The 13,012-nt window shown below is 47.4% G+C and overlaps 3 protein-coding genes across 3 annotated transcripts; 1 reads left to right on the forward strand and 2 right to left on the reverse strand.

Annotated features, from left to right (window-relative positions):
- Positions 1-110: 110 nt before the first annotated feature.
- On the forward strand, positions 111-1,529 carry LOC115764531 (TATA-box-binding protein). Its single transcript, XM_030707629.1, has 2 exons — positions 111-1,040; positions 1,139-1,529. Exons 1-2 carry the CDS (start codon positions 264-266, stop codon positions 1,415-1,417), a joined length of 1,056 nt encoding a protein of 351 aa, XP_030563489.1. The 5' UTR covers positions 111-263; the 3' UTR covers positions 1,418-1,529.
- Positions 1,530-1,546: 17 nt separating this feature from the next.
- On the reverse strand, positions 1,547-2,469 carry LOC115764532 (eukaryotic translation initiation factor 3 subunit K). Its single transcript, XM_030707631.1, has 2 exons — positions 2,297-2,469; positions 1,547-2,224 (listed from the first exon to the last, which is right to left on the reverse strand). The coding sequence occupies exons 1-2, from the start codon at positions 2,365-2,367 to the stop codon at positions 1,627-1,629; spliced, it is 669 nt and encodes a 222-aa protein (XP_030563491.1). The 5' UTR covers positions 2,368-2,469; the 3' UTR covers positions 1,547-1,626.
- Positions 2,470-3,001: 532 nt separating this feature from the next.
- LOC115764571 (protein stum) lies at positions 3,002-11,938 on the reverse strand. The gene is made up of 9 exons (XM_030707702.1): positions 11,206-11,938; positions 10,638-11,147; positions 8,033-10,575; positions 7,308-7,887; positions 4,469-5,110; positions 4,304-4,409; positions 3,704-3,830; positions 3,451-3,645; positions 3,002-3,390 (listed from the first exon to the last, which is right to left on the reverse strand). Exons 1-9 carry the CDS (start codon positions 11,895-11,897, stop codon positions 3,269-3,271), a joined length of 5,517 nt encoding a protein of 1,838 aa, XP_030563562.1. The 5' UTR covers positions 11,898-11,938; the 3' UTR covers positions 3,002-3,268.
- Between the last annotated feature and the right edge of the window lie 1,074 nt (positions 11,939-13,012).

Here is a 13,012-nt window from a genome sequence, read left to right on the forward strand (position 1 = left end):
AGAACTATCGAAACTAGTGATATTTTGTGTATATCGATAAAATACCTAAACGAACTAAAAATCAAATGAACGAAAATAATGGAGCAATGGATCTAATTCAGTGTTATTTGGTACTACACACACATGAAATACATTTAGTGTGAATGCAACCCTGAGGAGCGACGCGGCTTTCCATTTACGCTCACATATTTTTGTTGAATTTTCACCCAGCCTTGCATTAACACGAATTTGCGGCTCCAAGAATTAAATAAAACAACGTCACAATGGATGACATTATGAGCCCGAACTTTTCCATACCCAGCATTGGGCATGCACCAACGCCGATACACCACAGCCTGGACGCCGATCAACAAATTGAAGCATTACCACATCAGGTTTATCACCCAGCCGCACTGGAGCCAACGCCAACAGCTGCCACAACAGTGCAGCAGCAACAGCAGCCCGACGGCAACAATGGAGTAAGTGCTGCCGATGGAAGCGGCGGCAGTGGCTTGTTTGGCCATGAGCCATCGATACCCTTGGCCCACAAACAAATGCAAAGCTATCAGCCGTCTGCCTCGTACCAGCAGCAGCAGCAGCAGCAGAACCAGAGCAGCAACACGGGCGGCACCACTCCCCAATCTCTAATGCAGCCACAGACGCCGCAGAGCATGATGTCGCACATGATGCCAATGACGGAGCGCAGCTCCACCGGGGATGCATCCCTCAGCAACATACATCAGACTATGGGTCCATCTACTCCGATGACGCCTGCTACGCCCGGCTCGGCGGATCCGGGCATTGTGCCACAGCTGCAAAATATTGTGTCCACCGTCAACTTGTGCTGTAAATTGGATTTAAAGAAAATTGCTCTACATGCGCGCAACGCCGAATATAATCCCAAGCGTTTCGCGGCCGTGATTATGCGTATTCGTGAGCCACGTACCACCGCATTGATCTTCAGTTCTGGAAAAATGGTCTGCACCGGGGCCAAGAGCGAAGATGACTCAAGGCTGGCAGCTCGAAAGTATGCGCGCATCATACAGAAGTTGGGCTTTCCGGTAAGTGTGTAGCTAAATGTATACCCTGTAGGTGGCAGCTCGTAGCTGAGTACAGGGTATCTTAGAGCACTTTTGACATTGAATTGTTCCGCTTTCAGGCCAAATTCCTTGACTTTAAGATACAAAATATGGTCGGCTCATGCGATGTCAAATTCCCCATACGCCTCGAGGGTCTAGTCCTGACGCATTGCAACTTCAGCAGCTATGAGCCGGAACTGTTTCCGGGTCTTATCTACCGCATGGTGCGACCACGCATTGTCCTACTCATCTTCGTCTCAGGTAAGGTAGTGCTGACGGGCGCCAAAGTGCGACAGGAGATATATGATGCCTTCGACAAGATATTTCCAATCTTGAAAAAGTTCAAGAAGCAATCATAAGGCCTACTTCATCATCGCTAAGCACATGTAGTTTTCTAGGGTATTAACTCTTAAAGTTGACTAATTGTAATTTGTATTAAGTTAAGATGCCTGCGTGAGCGCCAAATAAAACTGTATTTAGTTTGTATATATGTTGTAAGATGTGCCTGGATTTTATTGGCATATATAGAGCGTCACTTAACCGTATAAAATTTAAACCTTATTTAAGCTTAGATACATTGTGCCATCAGTGCACCCACATTCTCGAACTCGATCTTCTCCGTAATGTTCTTGGTCTTGATTTTATCGTCCTGCGTTGCGACGACGACGAGATCGTGTCCCTGATGCTTCCAACCATTGCGTTTAATCCAGTTCTCCAGTGTCGAGTCCTCGATGCCGCCCAACAGCTCCTTCAGCAAATCCTTCTTGATTGTCTGGAACGTGGTTCCCACTACATGCGAGACAAATTTGCGTATGGAATCATGGAAGCCGGTTATATGGCGGAACATGGTGCGATTGACTTCAGCGCGTTGCCAGAACAAAGTGAAGTCAGCGCGCTCCAGTATGTCTGCCAAATCGATAATGGTCTGGACATTCTCATCCTTCATCTGCTGGGGCAGCAACAGGCACTTGGCCATAACGAAATCTGTGTGGGGCAAGTTCGTCAGGCACTTCAGCAGAATCGTGTAGGTGATGTCAAAGTTGAGCATGTGCGGATTGAACTGATATAGCTTGAGTACAGCGAGATTTGCCTCCAGATCGTAGGTATTGTTCTTGGCCTGGTCCTGGACGTAAGATTCCAGTATTTTTAAGTGATCCGGATTGTAGCTGGACACATAAAAATATAGGTTATGTTTGTGTGTATTTTTTGACTGCGGTGATTAATGCTGAACAATTTACCGCTCAATGCAGCCCAACATTTCTTGTATGGTCTGGCTTTGGCCGTTTTCCATTTTCACCAAGTGTGCCATATTGAATTATGTGCGATTTTGATTAGTTGATGTATAATTTATATGCAAAAAATAAACGAAACAATATTCGCGTGGCGATGCTAAAGTTATTTTCCACACAGAGCTGTATTGAATTGGAACAAGTTCAATCGAACGACTGACTCACATGAGCCAGCAAACTGTACTGCTGCCCTGGCACTGTTGTTTACAGCAAGCAGTGTTTAGTTAGAGAAAGCTGCCGTTACTCCCATTTTGGTCTAGTGAAAAATTGAATTATCTGTTTGTAATAAAAATAATGAATGAACTATAGTGCGGAATTCTGTGTATACAGTAATAAGTAGTTGGTGAAATTGCGGATATATTCAAGTATACAATTGAGACAAGAATGCATCAAAATAAAAGTGAAATAAAAGTGCAACCAAATGAAACCACATTGAGTAGAAACGGTACTTTTTGCGCGGGAAGCATGTCACAAGTAACTGTCAGCATGTCGATCCAGCCAACTTCCAGTTTCCAGGTTTTTAAGTGAAGCTTTTTAATATCCATTAAAAATGCAATTTTTATATTAGTAAATAAAATGTTTTTTATTTTTTATATTTTTTATTAATCCCAAATTGTTGTTGGGCTCAAGTTTTTTAAATGACTATGTTTAAGGTCACTTATTTGCAAAAGTTTATATAAATACTTATTTATACATATGTGTATATATGTACATATGGAAGTGAATTTTGTTTATCTCCCCTGTACCGTACGCCACTTTTCACTGGAAGTTTGACGATTATTGTTAATTCCCAAAAGGATTATCCACATCCATCTCACTTTGTCTAGGAAGTTTAATTGGAAGTGTGTGTACGTAGTATGTGGAAGCTACTTTTTATTTATACCCAAATGGATGCATTTGGGTTTTGGTATTTCAAGGCCTTTAAGTCTTTGCCGGCTCCGTCTCGCCACGTACCGCAATGGTCGCAGCGGCCGCCAGCTCAGCCTGGCGCTGTTCCTCCTCCAGTTCGAGACGCTCCACCTTTTTGATTTTGCTCAGTTTCCCTGAAAATACCAGGGTCAATGCGATCCATATATGTAAATAAGCTTATTAGCTGAACTCACTTGCACACTTGAGCATAATGGTGCCCCACCAGATCGACCAGCCCCAACCGACAAAGCAGAAGAGCACACAGAAGAATTGTGACACTGCGACAATAATATTTATGATAAAGGATCCAATGCGGGCGCGCGCGCTGTCGAACTGCGAGAAACGGGGAATTCCCACACACAAGCAGAATAGTCCAGAGAGCAGGGTGCCTACAGAAATTGTGCGCTTTAAAATGGGTATAAGGATTTGGTTTAGGAAAAAGCTAACCTAAGCCCGGAAAGATGACATTGCAAAAGGCGCAAAACCAGGCAAGGTAAAGCGGCAGCACGGGTATGGCACCCTTCATCTTGGAAGTATACTCGACCAGATCATTATGCAGCTTGCGACGCGTTTCCTAAAGGTTGAAACGAAACAAATATGGAAAACAGTCAGATACATATATACTAGTATCAGGATTATGTCCTGGCTCAGAAGCTAGCTACTCCAAGCCCCATGTTCACCTAGGTGAGTCGATCGATTGATCGATTGATCGATTCAAAAACATCTCTAAGTAAAATCAATTGGATGAAATTCAAAAAATTGTCATACAACAGTTTTTCTTCCATTTCCCGACTATTTGGACTGGATTGGAAATCGGTAAAACGCGTTTCTAATAAAATAAGTATGAATCGAATTGGGGCGGGGGAAACACGAAAAACTTCATGCAACCGTTTTTCATAAGTATTCCGCCCTTGTAAGTGAAATTTCCAGAAACGCTGTCTTAGTCTTAAGTCATAAAAGGCTACTGTAATAAGTTAAGCTTTGAAGCTCTTACGGTTTAGGCTGCGCGCCGATCATCAGTCAGTCAGTCAATCAATCAGGACTTACTTCGCTGGCTGGTGGCGCTTTAATACTCTGTCGGCGTGCATCGGAGCCGCGGCGCGGTTTCTTGCGGCAGCAGAGCAGCATCAGCCAAAAACGCCTGCAGCAACTCCTGAAATCGCACAAATGATGTATCTACATATACGCTCGTATAGACTCGCTCCGACTTACATCTTGGTGACGTCCTCGGCCACCGTGGCTGTTGACGGTGCCACTGAAGTGCCCTCCAGTACAGCCGCATCTGTGGCAGCTATGCCCAGCTCCGGATCCTGATCGCGCCAGGCCACTTTGGGCTCTGTGGCGGTCGCTCTTTGCCGCCGGCAGGGTATGCAAAAGCAGCACTTCCTTAGCTCCGTCTCGTCGCCCGTTACGGGATCGACTTTGTTAACGGAACGACAGCAGAAAACCTTTCTCAGGCACAGGCCACACTTGCTCTGCTGCTGCTTTGGTCGCATGGAAGTGGATTGATGCATTGGCTCCACGCTCATTTTGGTCTCTTTGTGCTCTGGGCTCGCATTTGGTTTTGGCTTTTTGCGGCAGCTCTTGCAGCAATTGGATGTTGGCCAACAGCGCGACTTCTTAGCGTTTTTGGACTCATCAATTATCTCCAGCTGTGTGGTTGTGGTCGAGGCGCTGCTCCGGGCACTCGAGAGTACAGGCTGCTGCTCCTCAGTGGCGTCATGCAGGCGCTCCTTCCGCACACCGCAGCAGCGCATGCAGCGGGAGCGACGGAATCGTATGCAAAGCGTGGTGCAGCAGCGGCAGCAGCCGCCTTTGCCCACATCGTCCTTGAGGAACTCCTGACTGCTGGTTCTGGAAAATAATGAAAAGAAGACGGCTTAGAAAATTCGTCTTGGGAAAGTGCGAAAGTGAATTTGAACCAGCTTGCAGCCTTGATCTATAATAGATATTCACTGTCTAGCGGATATTGCCGGAGTATAATCATTGTGGGTAATAACCGTAGACCTTGTCCTTTTTGTAATATCATGGAAATAATTTGCACACAATTTGCATGGGGCACATTTATTATGCAAATCGATTTCGTGCCCTGCGGCTGCGGTGCATTCCCATCATTTGCATTTTAGCATATTTAATGACTTTTGCATTCAATACGATAAAGATGAACTGCACGAGAGCACATACATTACCATATGTGTGCACATATTTCAGCTAATAGGTCAAAAGTTCGCCCCAGAGCATATATAATAAATACTTCATTCATGGAACCGATTGTTATATTGTTACGCACACGCATTGCCTGGGTTATTAAACCCACTTTAAGTTCAAGGTTGGCCTTTTCTTTGGCCAAGTCGGGCACTTTAACTTAACATAAATTAGCCCAAACTTACACAATTTTCCACTCGACCACGTGCCACAGAGAGAACCTATACGCCAATAAATAAGATTTCAACGACCGCACGAGCCAACGACCAAACTTATTTTGGAGGTCGAGAACTTGACGCCAGTGAAAGAAATCACAAGTCTTGTACTTTCCCCAACTTTTGACGCATTAACTACTTAATTAATCTGGCGTATATAAGGGAAATAAACAAACTTTGCTAGAGGAGCTTTTCTGTTCTTTACACCCAAACGGATATTTTTCCGCATCAATCAGTTATGTATATATAGCTATATATAAATTAAAAAAAGTTTGATTTAGCAGCTTGTGGTTTACATCCAAAATTTGATCTGATTATCAAATAATTATCAAGATTTTCTGGTTTACCTAAATAGATATTTATCCGCATCAATCAACGAATTCTGCGGTAGATCTATGTGAAAGATGACCGAGTTCTTTTTCTTCTTAGTCAGCATTTCGAATATACTCAAACGTTAGGAATCACTCGTTTTGCGATTGAATCTTTTTGGGAGTAAGTTTTGTGCTGCGCTTGGCGCGATTGTCCGGCTGTAACTGATTTGTTATTGCGGCATGAAACTTTGGACATGCCACGAAAACTAACTAAGCAGCCAGAGTGTTATGTAGCTAGTGTGTGCACACCTCTCGCCAGGCGGACCTGCAATACCATATACCCGCACGTATGTAGGCTTGTATGTATATGCATTGAAGGACGCGGCGCAGCTCACGACCAACGTTGGGGACGACAAGCCAGCCAACGGATATCCTTAAAGGCGTTTCGTATGGTCGCCCAGGCCCCAAACCCCCAACTAGTTCGTAAATTTATTGACGCATTTATGAGTGGCTTGGCGGCCCCTAGCCCCTATATGTATATATATATAAATATACTTATTCTCCTATATACATATAAATGTTGTGTGTGGAGCTACGTGGTTTGCTGGTCTGAAGTTTTGCCCGCACGGTTCTTGTTCGGCGAGTTTCCGGCTATGTAAATTTCCTGGCCAAGGGGTATATGGCTGGCAATTGTTTTTACTTGGAGACTTTAAGGACGTGGCAAAAAGTTAGTAGACTTCACAAATAAAAAAACTATGGCAAATTGCGGCTCGTTCTTCTATTTACTATATATACAAATTGTTGCCCCATAGAGGACGCGTCCAACTAGCAGGGCCAAGCGTTTTTATTGACATTTTCCGACCGTGGGAAAATTAAATTTTAATCGTAGACAAGTGGATTTTTCCTAATCGGTCTAGTAAGGATCTTATACTAAGCAGTTGCAATCAACCTGTTTTTTTTTTATTGGACCTTGGGAGCTATTAAAATAATTAGACTTCCATCGGATCAAAATACAATTTTTACAAACAAAACCTTCTACCTTATCCAGTGATTACTTTGAAGCGAATCAAATGCATAGATTTAACCCTCCTGAACCCTTTACTTAGGCAATTGATGTACAAATTTAGCTATCTTCCTCTGAAGCTTTGCGAGCTAATGATTAGTAAATTAGTTAGTCTATCGAGCAGCCTTAAGTGCATAGACACATGGGCCTGCACATTAGTCATCAGTCAGTGCATCAGTCCATCAATCAGCTCGACATACATCGGCACATTGCTGTGTAACGCTTTGGGTCAATCGGTAATCGGTTAGGCTACTTACTTGGCAATTCCCCCGCTGCCTGCCGTCGAGCCACCCTGTCCGTCGGGTGAAAGTCTTTTGTCATCCACTGGGAAGTCGTCGCCAAGACCAGCCGCAGATGTCGCGTGTTCAAGGTTGACCACGCGTTCCTCCTGCAAATTGGCTTTATCACAGTCGGCCTCTGGCTTGGCCGATACGCCATGTGCACTGATCTGAGCGCTGGCCGCGTCCGTATCGACTGCATTCAGCACGGATATAGACGCTTCAATGGGCTGAGTTGGTGGCAGGGGGGACTTTTGTGTCTCGGCGGGGGAGCTGCGCTGGGCATTGCTGCCATCGGCCGTGTCCAGGCGCGGGGCGGCGTCGTGGGGCTTGGCCAGCATTGTGACTCCACTTGGGGTGGGCGAGGCTCCAGTAACTGGGGCAAGTCCCGATTCGTTTTCGTGCGTTTTATGGTCAATTAAATGTTCATTAACTGTTTTGTGTGCCTCGGTGGTGGCCGCTGCGTTGGACTTCTGTGTGGCCTCTAAGGCATCCGAACTTGTTGCAGCCGGATCCAAGCTATCACTGCCGTCCAGTGGATCCGCCTGGCTGTTAGATGCTGTGTATAAAATGCAGAGAGAGTTAAACTGTTATAAGAGGAAGCAACAGACAGCAGAGGCATGGTATGAGTTCAGAGACATCTTCTCTTAAGGCTTAAGCTTTTTGGCATATTGAAAGTGAATTCATTTGTAAACTGGACATACCCTCGACTTCCGGAGTCTGTTCCGGCACCGTTGCCACTTTGCGATTCTGTGCAGAATCGACTCGCTTCTTGTTGCTTATCATGCTGAGTCGCGAGCTCATGCGGATCAGTGTGGACATGTTTGAGCCTTGTCGCTTGACGGCGCCGCTTTTGGCTGGAGTCGCATTCACCTCGTTGCGGACAGCGGGCAGTGCGTCTGCCGCCGCATTTACTGCGTTGCCCACGTGCATTGCTAGCGGCTTCATGCTGTCCCCCGGGACATCCTTAGCAGCAGCAGAAGCAGTAGCCTCCACTTTTTCGGGTGACTCTTTTTGCTTAGGCTTCGTTGGTGGACTTTCGTTAGGTTTCTTATTGTTCTGCTGGGATCCAGTGCGGGCTAGGGGCTTGGGTAAGCCGCTAGCTCCATTAGTTTTGGTGGCAAGTTTCTCTGTTTTACCGGTATTTTGTCCCGGCTCCTGTTTCTGCGGCTTTGCAGTTGGAGTTTTTGGCTTGGCTGCTAGGTTTTTGGGTGTGGCTTTTGCCAGGACTTTACCTCCGTTACGCTTGACACCCAGCTCGGGCTTACTTATTGACGAGGTCTTCTTTTTGGCACTTTCAGCTTTGTTTGACTTTGCCTTGGGGCTGCTTTTGGACAGTACTTGTGCTGCCTTTTTGCCCTTCGACGCTCCTGATTTACCAGAGGGCGTGTCTGCCTGTTTCTTGGATGGCGAACTGGACTTGGACGCATTCCGACTAACGCTCGTGCTGGTTGGTATGCGGGAGCGTGAGCTCCTACGTTGACTACTTGAGGGCGTCTTATTGCCGTCACGTCTTGGCGAAGGTTTTGCCTGCTTAGCCGCTGGACTCAGTGACATTCGGCGCGCAGCCATTCCCTTTATTGTTTGGCGTTTAGGACTCGTGGAAATGGATTTTCTGCGATTAGGTGCGGTATCAGCGTGACGATCGTTGCGGACTGAAGTCGCCGGTGAAATGCTTGTTGCACGTAGGGATGAACGCACGCTCAGTCTAGAGTTAGCCCGAGAGTTGGCCTGGGAATCTGCGCGAGAGTTGGCCCGAGAGTTAGCCCGGGAATTGGCCTGGGAATCTGCCCGTGAGTTAGCCCGAGAGTTGGCCCGAGAGTTAGCCTGAGAAGTATCCTTAGCTTGGGCTATGCGTGAGGAGGGCCTGGAAGGTGGTCCTCGGGAAACTGGACGACTGACATTGAAGCGAGTGGGCGTCAATCTGCTGTCGGCAAGCGTCGCACCCTGGTTGTCAATGCTACTGCGGATCGTGGCCTGCGAGGGTGAACGACTGTTGCTCGCCTGGGAGTTACGGCCGGACAAGCTGGACAAATTGGCAAAGTCCTTCAATGGTGAATTGGAGCGACTGTTTGGATATGAATCCTGGCGACTGCGCACTGGTATGCGTGATATGGAATCGCGACGCATCGACAACTCAGAAGGCGTATCGCGGTGAGCAGCCTCATAGGCATCCCCATGCAGTGGACTATCCTTGCCGCTATCCTTGTTTGGCGTACCTATAATGGGCGATAGAGTGCTTGGCTTGGCAATCTTGGCACGCTTTGAATCCTTGCTGGCAAAGGGCGGACGTCTTGGGCTCCGCTCGTTGCGCGGCGGTTGATAAACGGAACTGCGACGTTGTGTAGTGGTTGGCAGTGTTGATAGCGTCGATGGTCGACGAAAACTGAAGTCGGAGGTGGTGATGCTGCTCAGATTGGAGCTGCGACGATCGGAAGCGGTTTGCGTGGAGCTGCGTCGCTCTGGCGATGTGGAACTCGAACGTCGTCTCGCCTGGATGCGCATTGGATCAAACGCAGACTTCGCAAGATGCGTACCAATCGTCAGGTCATCCAAACTTAACCAATTCGAGCTGGGTGGGTTGCGAGGGAAGTCGTCTGCCCTATTTATGACTCCAAGCAGTCCACGCTGCTTGCGTGTTGGATTCGGGTTTGGCTTTAAAGGACGCGGCAGTGTACCCGGTGGTATAATCGAAGGTTCTTTGTCCAGTTCCATGGAAGATCTATGTAGTCGGGGTATAGCGCTGCGATATGGATCCGTTATCAAGGGCAACGCCTCCAGACTCTTGATCCGCTGGCCAAACGGAGATGAGCCCATATTCATGGAACCACGACGCTGCACGCGTGGCGTATACGTATCCACCGATGAGGTCAGCGAATCTCTTTGCTGCAGTATGCCCTTGGTGGGCATGGCCAATTTGCTTGGACTATAGCGCCCGCTCATGTTAAATTGCACAGAGGGGCGTGGCGAGTCATCATTGGCCAGCTGGCTGCCGGGCGCGTGAGCGCTTGTCGGCAGTTGCGGCAAACGAGATGCAGTCAGCGACTTGCGCCGCGGCCTCACCTGCGGCTGGGCTGTATTGGAAGAGGTAGTGGTTGACTGTAGGGAGGGATGTCGAGCTGCGGGCACTCGTGTACGGCGAGGAGCCACAGGCGTGGCGCTGGGACTGTGGCCAAGCGAGGTTTTGGGTGAGCGCAACGAGAGTATGGTGAAGGAGGACTTCTTGTGCAGGCGAGTATCTCCCACGCTTTGGAGAAAGAAAAACAGAAATGAGAAATGGGAGCTAAAGCTATTCACTGCAAACCTTACCGATATTCACCGCCCGTTGAGACCGAGTCCTTGATAACCACTGGGGACATAGTCTGCGATGGCAGATGCTCCTGCGCAGGCGTGATATCAATGCTGGATTCAGCTAGAGGCGGCTGACTTGGTGTTCGTGGCGTGTCCAGGCCGTAAGCCCGCATGGTCTCCAGCAACTGTCGTTCATGGAGCAGCAGCTCCTGTTGCTGTTGCTGCAGATATTGCTTTGGCGATAGTATGAGATTCCTGTCCATGGTGGGAGTTGTGCTTGTCATCGGTGAACATTCGTGCATTTGTTGTCCTTGATTGTTTAACAATTGGTCCTCGCCGCCGCTGCTCGAACCGTTCGAGTCCTGCAGCATTGTAGCCAGTGGCGACAGTGGCATCTCCTCGTGCTTCATGGACATCACCATTTTGGAGCTTGGCCGCAGCTTTGGTATGCGACTGAACTCTGCGAAGTGCTGAGCTGTCGGACGGTACCAATCCAAGCCACTGCTCGCATAGGAGCCTGATATGGGCCTAGAAAATTTGGAAATTGATTAGTTATCCTCTTTGCTGTTGGTCTTGCTCCACTTACCTATGCTCGGTCTGTGATTCCAGCTCGTCGAATGTATTGTCCGGGGCTGCCTGGACTGCCTGGGCTGCCTGCTCATATTCACATTCATAAACATCTGGCTTATTAACAATGTCCTGCGGTGCGAGTAACATGAAATTCGGCGAGTCAAGCTGCTCGGAGCTGGAGCCGCCACTCGAATTGGGCAGTATCTGAATGTCGGGCGGTTGCAGGCGCGGTATGGATTGAGTCTGAGCTCTGCTGTAGGGCACATTGGAGAAGAGCCGGCGTCCACCCTCGCGGTGGCCCATGAGGGTGTTGAGAGCAACGGCAGCCACAAGTGTATCCTCCTCGGAACTGGGCATGTCCATAGATCCGGCACGTATCGTCTCAAAGGCGGCCGTGCCGAAATAATCCTCGGGCTGCGGTGGGGGCACTGGATCACCAAATAGGCTGCTGTACGGCTGATTACTCGCGGACGTCTTCTCCATGTAGAGCGTCTCCGAGACGATCTCTGAGTTGCGCTTATAGCTGCCATTGCTCTGTGCAGATGGGGACATTATGCGACCGGGATCGTAGCTAAAGTCGACGGATATTATGGCTGGCGTAGCTGCGGCTGTGTCTGTGTCTGCGTCCGTGGGCGATCTTATTGTCTGGGCTATTGTCGAGATGAGTGTTGGTGATGGCGATGATGAATAGGACAATGTTTGCTGCATGATTTTTCATTTGTGCTGCTCTCTCCACCCGATGCTACACTGATGCTAAGCGAAAAACTCCTTGAGGGGAAATGCAGAGGGCTACAGTGGAAGCACGCCGTTCTTTTAACGTGAGCTGCAATTGTTGTAGCCTGGAAGAAGTGCCATTGTTCTTAATTCTGTAACAAGAATGAAAAATGCGTTAGTTTAATGCAACCTAGTTCAATTTAAGTCATTAATTTTCATTTTTTAAATGAAGGCCAAATTTCGGCCTAAATAGGTTGAATCACAATTTCAAAGCAAAATCTTAATTTAAATACTCTCTCTCTCTTTCCCTTTCTCTCTCTCTCTCGCTCTCTCTCCGCCCCTCTCTAATATCCTGCGAGTGCGTGTTGCCAGTAGGCGTTCTCCTGTTAAACGAGAAATTGCCGGTTCGAACCCTCAATTTTTCGACTGAGTTTATTGTTGAGCGCAAGTTTTCCTTTTCCTTTGATTTACCAAACTCATCAGAAAACATTTGATGTTTATTTATAAATATATGCTGAGAGCCTTACTAAAATACTCAAGTCCTTCGGCTGCACAAGTAAAGTAAGTGACGCGAGGCAACTAAAACTATATCGGCGCACTTACGTATCCAATTTTACAGCCATAGACTGTCAGTTAGACCTTCTGGCCAATGCAATGTCAGTGCACCAAACACGCGAAGCTCCACAGGCCGACTGAAGACGGGCCCAAGCCCGGGCAAATGTGCAACGGAAAAGCCGATATACGAAGCATCAAAAAGAAATAGTTGCGAAAAATAGTAATTATTATTTACAACAATACACTTATTATATCTACTGGGTTTTCTAATATCTAGTATTTCACTGCCATTGCCATTGAGCGCCCCAGGCTGCAGTTAACAGTCCGGCGAGTGCTTATACCCTGTACTAGAGATGTGTTGGGTATAGATGGTACCTCATTTCACACTCAGCTCAAGTATGTTGAAACTTCTTGAATACGTAATTCGAGAAACTATTTGAATTCTACTCCGGTTTTACTACAATTCGAATTAGCACACATCTAAACTGTTGCATGTGTACAGGGTATTTCAATGTCGTGCGCTATGCTACTTTTCACTTATTATTTGCCTGCCT

Source organism: Drosophila novamexicana, unplaced genomic scaffold, assembly GCF_003285875.2.
Source record: "Drosophila novamexicana strain 15010-1031.04,08,12 unplaced genomic scaffold, DnovRS2.1 tig00000858-arrow-arrow-pilon, whole genome shotgun sequence".
NCBI classification, from domain to species: Eukaryota; Metazoa; Arthropoda; class Insecta; order Diptera; family Drosophilidae; genus Drosophila; species Drosophila novamexicana.

Bases quoted from the DNA above. Each gene is read 5' to 3' on its own strand.
- LOC115764531 (XM_030707629.1), top strand. From the start codon at position 264: ATGGATGACATTATGAGCCCGAACTTTTCCATACCCAGCATTGGGCAT. The intron at 1,041-1,138 runs GTAAGTGTGTAG...TTCCGCTTTCAG, and splicing joins TACAGAAGTTGGGCTTTCCG to GCCAAATTCCTTGACTTTAA.
- LOC115764532 (XM_030707631.1), bottom strand. From the start codon at position 2,367: ATGGCACACTTGGTGAAAATGGAAAACGGCCAAAGCCAGACCATACAA. The intron at 2,225-2,296 runs GTAAATTGTTCA...TTATGTGTCCAG, and splicing joins ATGTTGGGCTGCATTGAGCG to CTACAATCCGGATCACTTAA.
- LOC115764571 (XM_030707702.1), bottom strand. From the start codon at position 11,897: ATGCAGCAAACATTGTCCTATTCATCATCGCCATCACCAACACTCATC. The intron at 3,831-4,303 runs GTAAGTCCTGAT...TTCAACCTTTAG, and splicing joins AAGCGCCACCAGCCAGCGAA to GAAACGCGTCGCAAGCTGCA. The intron at 3,646-3,703 runs GTTAGCTTTTTC...CAATTTCTGTAG, and splicing joins TGTCATCTTTCCGGGCTTAG to GCACCCTGCTCTCTGGACTA.